The sequence below is a fragment of the Etheostoma cragini genome, chromosome 2, assembly GCF_013103735.1.
Source record: "Etheostoma cragini isolate CJK2018 chromosome 2, CSU_Ecrag_1.0, whole genome shotgun sequence".
NCBI classification, from domain to species: Eukaryota; Metazoa; Chordata; class Actinopteri; order Perciformes; family Percidae; genus Etheostoma; species Etheostoma cragini.
In genome coordinates, this window is record NC_048408.1 from 28,447,472 (window position 1) to 28,453,474 (window position 6,003).

The 6,003-nt window shown below is 39.2% G+C and overlaps 1 protein-coding gene across 1 annotated transcript in view; it reads left to right on the forward strand.

Annotated features, from left to right (window-relative positions):
* The window catches only part of atpv0e2 (ATPase H+ transporting V0 subunit e2), a 5,626-nt gene extending 455 nt beyond the window's left edge, over nt 1-5,171 (forward strand). Inside the window, exons 2-4 of the mRNA XM_034856444.1 lie at nt 498-545; nt 3,955-4,053; nt 4,699-5,171. Of these exons, the coding sequence (XP_034712335.1) occupies nt 498-545; nt 3,955-4,048 (142 nt within the window). The 3' untranslated portion in view covers nt 4,049-4,053; nt 4,699-5,171. The remainder of the gene's footprint in view (nt 1-497; nt 546-3,954; nt 4,054-4,698) is intronic.
* The last annotated feature ends 832 nt before the right edge of the window (nt 5,172-6,003 follow it).

The window sequence follows — 6,003 nt, forward strand, 5'->3', positions numbered from 1 at the left end:
CCCCCCCCCCCCACACACACACACACACACACACATACACACACACACACCACGCACACGCACACACTCACTGCATGTGTCAAATCTTAACCGAGTGTAATAGAGTTTGGTTTTGATTATGCAATCTATTTATAAGAAATTGCTTTAAAAGTACTCAAGTAGACCAATTAGGACATTATGCTAAATGTCCTCTTCTATTCGTTTTGAAAGACACTTGGGCCTACTCCAAGTGACGTAATAGGTCTCATATGACGTCACTGGAATAATATTGATGACCGTTAAATTTTGTAGTTCATTTGAAAACAGATTGGGAGAAAGAAGAGGGGGATATGGATTCTGGCATGTGTATTTTCTTTCTTTTTTTACATTGCACCTTACTGTTGTTAGCCAGATGTATGTATGGTACATAGACTGTTAACCTGGTTGCTTTGGTGGCATTGTGTACATTTGTTATAATATTCATAATAAGTTAATTTGAGCTTCCTCTCTGTCTCTAGTGTGATTGTTACCAGTCTCATCCTCACAGCCGTCTGCTGTTACTTGTTGTAAGTATTATCTCTTCTCATTTGGTTACAGCATATTATTATGTTATCAGCATAATGAAACCTTAAAACATTGCACATTTAAAGTGCTTCCTCTAATATCGAGCTGGATTTGTTTCTTTATAACATGCAAGAAAAAAAAAGAACTGAAAGAAAAAAAAACTGTTGAGGGAAAAGTTATCACTGATAGCAAAAAAAGCATTTTATGAGAGAAAAAAAAAATATTTGAGAGCAAATGTTTTAATATCAATAGCAAAAAATAATAATATTTGAGACTAAAAAAAGTTTAAATATTAATTAGAAATTTTAAAAATTATTTAAGAGAAATAAATCTCTCTCAAAATACTTTTTTAAACTCTCAAATATATCTGATATGCTATCAGTGTAAAAAAAGTTTTGAGATAATTCTTTTTCACACTTATAGCAAAAAATGTATATTTGAGAGTTTAAAAAAGTAATAAAATGCACCATTTAAACTACGGATATTTTCTTTTAACTAACACAAAAAACCTCAGAGTTTTTCATAATATGTCGCAGACTTTGGCGATCTGTATATTATGTCAGTTGATATTGCCATGACGATGAAAAAACCCAATATATAGTTCAGCCCTACCTGCAGCTCTACCGCTCCTTTACTGAAACAACATGCACAAGAGATTGAGAGCTGTGGACAGTAGATGAAAGATATTTAATAGTTTTAAATTCATTTTAATGATTTTAATTGAGCACCAGAGGAAAACATGCACTTTTTAATGATTGTGGGGGAAACACACTACATTGAGCTGTTACTCAATCATGAAATTAACCCACAAAACCAACAAGTTCATATAACCCTGATCTCTGTCTTTCAAATGATCCTAAAGCAGTAGGGAAACAAGATCTGTAGGACTGAGATGTTGAAAAACATCTACATTAATGACATTCCATTATCAACATGGCTACATGCAGATGAAGTGATGAAGAAACAGCGTGTGAGTGCTAGAAGTAGTATGTGTACGCAGGATTACCATTTCACCACCAGAGGGAGCCCCAGCTCCATCAGAGGGTTACCTCAACCTCATTTTCTCAAACTTTAAAGGTCCCATGACATTTTTGGTGCTTTTTGGATGCTTTTATATAGACCTTAGTGGTCCCCTAATACTGTATCTGAAGTCTCTTTTATATAGACCTTAGTGGTCCCCTAATACTGTATCTGAAGTCTCTTTTATATAGACCTTAGTGGTCCCCTAATACTGTATCTGCAGTCTCTTTTATATAGACCTAAGTGGTCCCCTAATACTGGATCTGAAGTCTTTTTTATATAGACCTTAGTGGTCCCCTAATACTGTATCTGAAGTCTCTTTTATATAGACCTTAGTGGTCCCCTAATACTGTATCTGAAGTCTGTTTTATATAGACCTTAGTGGTCCACTAATACTGCATTAGAGCTGCAACTAACAATTATTTCCATAGTCAATTAAGTCGATGATTTCTCAATTAAGTGATTAGTCCTTTGGTATAAAACAAGTCAGATGTCAATGTTGTTAAGTGTTACCTAGAGTCCTAGATGATGTCCTCAAATGTCTTGTTTTTTTCATAACTCAAAGATAATCTGTTTACTGCCACAAAGGAGAGAAGACACTGGAAAATATTCACATTTAAAAAGGTGGAATCAGAGAATTTTTTCCGAGGTCAAAGTCAAAGACACGACCCCTGACCTCGGGCAACCACCGAGTACCCCGAGCTAAAAATCCAACATGGCGGCTCCGTGCATCAACAGTTGTAACATACTGTTTTAAGCACTTCTGTGTTATTTGTGTCTCACTAAATCACTTGTAGACACAGCGGTGTCCATATTCTATCTTTGGACAATGTTGTTACGCTGTTTGTATGCACAACAACAGCGCAATGCGTTGTTATGAACTGGTATTGCTAACAATGGCTAACCTGGCTAAAGCTAGGAAAAACAACGCATTCAACACAGGTGTGACGTCATTCCCAGCTTCATACGGAAATTTGTGAAATCCATGAAATAATAAACTTTTCTCTTCTTTTCAATAACAGAAGATGGGAGTCATTTCAAAAAGGTTTTAGCCAGCTATGATGATTCAGCTCAAACTCAAGCTCAAAACGCCATTTCAGTGACAGCCTTTGTTGTGTTTGATTACTAGCTTGTAGCTAGCTAAGCTAGCAGTCATTTCAATAACGTTTTAGCTATCCATGGTTGTTTGATTGCTAACGCTGGCTCAAAATGCCTTTCAAGTGACAGCCTTTGTTGTGTTTGATGCTAACTTGTAACCAGCAGTGAACCGACTTCGTTAAGTGGGTCCGTTTTTACTGTATTGACATTTCAGACGCCTCTCGTTAGCATCTTATATGCTACTTGTCGTAAAGTGATGCGTGCGCGACTCAAATCTGCACTCTCCTCACATTGGGCAGTGACAAGGCACTATAAGGGTCCTTTGTGCATTTTTATGGGTCCCACGTAACTTCTAGGCAAGTCCCGCCCAATGAACCAGCTCAATTGGTTGGGTTAGGCGTTAACCTTGAGTTTAGATTAGGACAGCTGATTGGTCAGGGGATTGGACCTGAACAAATTGGGTTCTGTTACTTTGCGTACACATTGACGCCTGGCCAGTAGTAGTGTGTGAATGCTATCAAAGGGCGGGTCTTGCCGAGAAATAGCGTGGGTTCCATAATAATCCTTCCGTTGTAGATTCTTCCTAGCTGGGTCCTGTAATAGGAGGCCGACAATACGCCTGACTTAAAATCCTGTAAATAGAGACGAAGCTTACACTTATCTTTTAATGTTTGACATACATTAAAACACAAGATTATAATAGCATGAAATTCCTCACCATTATTTGTAGAGACTGTGGACGTAAGCACTGGAAACGGCTCCAGTCCAGATGGGCTGAAGAACTACAGGCCATAAAACAACTTCTGCTTCGCTCGAACCATCTGCACAGTGTCTTGTTGTGTGTGAATTTGCAGTGGTAATGATGACAGCCAGGTTGTCAGGAAAATGTAGCTGTATCCAGGTCAGCCTGCAGGTTGAACTCAGTAGTGGCTTTGCAAGGCAACAGAGGATTATGTTGGATTTATACGGTGATAAAATAATGTTCACATTCATTAAGACCTCTAAATCACTGCTTGGAGTCTTATAGTTGAAAGTTGTTGGAGTCTCTTAGGTCCTCGGCCTCTTCAGACATCAGATTAGATTAGATCAGCTTTTATTTGACATGGACATCACAGCAGGGGCGATTTTAAATCAGCTCGTAAGGGGGGCTTGGCCCCTAATGAGAATATGACACATGACATATGTAAAAGATTACCTTTTGTTTGAGGAGATGAATCATGCATTGTGCCTTTGTATTAACAGAAGAGATTGAACAAAGTTGATAATCTTTTGTTTCTTTTTCTCTTCCCACAGTTGGTTGATAGCCATTCTGGCCCAAGCCAACCCTCTGTTTGGCCCCCAGCTGAAGAATGAAACTATATGGTATCTGCGCTACTTCTGGGAGTAAACCAGGTGAGTCTTGATACCAACAGTATGGGATTCTTTGGCCCTTGGGCCAATTAAAAAAAACAATCAATTCATCTCTCTAAGAGCAGTGGGAACAACAATCTCTGTCACTAAACTGTCCACAGTGACAGAAGTGACAATCAGGTGTGAATATTAATCAACTCCATCATCAATTAGGCCTGGGTCCCCCCCCAATCCATTAGGCTAGAGTGCTGTCAATCTGACAGATTTGCCCAGTGTGGCCGGACAGATTGGATAACATGGGCGCCGAAATAAAAATAGCTGCACTACACTGCTATACGCAACATGTGTTCCAGCTGTACACCTCTATATCTCTATATATGGGCGCCCGCTCTACCAGGTGAGCAACCCAGGCCCCCTACTTAGCTATTTCTTCTCCTGCTTTCATGCTTACAGTCAATAGCACTGCTGGTAAGGAAATGTAACCCTTCTTAAAACTGCTATAAAAATAACATTTCTTACTATTACGCTACAATGTTCCTCTTTCACACACCCACACCAAAATGAATGCCACATGCAATAACACAGTCAAAAGGATTGAAAAATTAAAAAAGCCGACCACGTCCCTAATAATGAACAAGGGTTAATTCATTCCTGTTGTGCTGACGTCTGTTTTTCTCACCGTTCCAGGACTGTGTGACGTGCTGCCGTTCCTATCACGTGGTTGGCTGGACTTTATTTTAACATAACTCTTAACTGTTTTTTTTTGTTTTTTATTTTGTTTGTCTTTTGCTTTTTTAACTGATCCGAATGTTTTCCAGTGAAGCTGTTATCATCTTTTAGGAGTAGATATTAATCTTCCGTCTGTGAAATGTGCAATCTTTAGGCACTTTAGTTAAATTTGTGTTTGTTTACATATTTGTGTCGCTGCCATCAGGGAACATTCATTTTTCCGTATTTGTATTTATTTTGACCCACGGACACTGATGTAAGCGTGTTGTAATTACCTCAGTGTCTGCACAGTCTTGTTATATAACTGTTATTATCTGTGATGTAATGGTGTGTGTGTGTGTGTGTGTGTGTGTGTGTGTGAGAGAGTGTGTGTGTGTGTGTGTGAAGAGTTCATTACTGTAAGTGCTTGGACCGCGGCCATGAGAATCTCCCAAAACCACGAAATTGAAGAGCGATTCCCTCCACTTTAGACCACTTCAGCATGAAACTCCCTCCCACACAGGTTCTCGTTGCCATGGTGATCTCATAGCCCAATTCAGTCCCTTTTCACTAGACCCCTTTTTGATGAAATCCTGCCCATTCATGCCAATTTGTGTACAGATGTACTGTAGGCTGTAGTGTAGGGACATGTTCTTGGATTGAAGCGGCTGGAAGCTGCTGAAAGATTTGGCCATAATATCCACCATCATCATTGTTCAAGTCCTTTTCCCTTAGAATCAGCATGCACAGCTAATTCATCATTTCAACTAAAAAGCAAGCAGAGTAGCTGAGAAAATAGCTGCTTTTTAACGGATTCACATACCAGAAAACAAAGCAATGAAAAAAATTGCATTTTACAAAACAAAGTGTTTATTCATTGCATGTTTTCAAGACATTTTCAGTAGCTGTAATCTAATCTCCATAGATTGGAACTACATTCATACAGCATGTGCTGACTGTATGCAGGAGAGTGCGCATGTTAATCTATACACATGCATTTGAGTGTGGAGTTTTGGAAGTTAGTGTGCATTGCCGGAGGTCGAGGTTATTTCTGTTGACTGTGGTGTCCTCTTGTCAGTGCAGCCGACCAATCAGACACTAGAATTTATATATATAGCGTTGATGTACCATCATGTCTGCTGCAACGGGGCCGACTAGCTCAGATCAGTTGATGGGTAGATAGTCTGGATCAGCGGGAGTGTATTTCCAGGATATTCACCTCCGCTTTCTGTGGGTTGCAGTTCTGAAACAAAATGGGTTCTCTTTGGAAAACAACAACGAGGA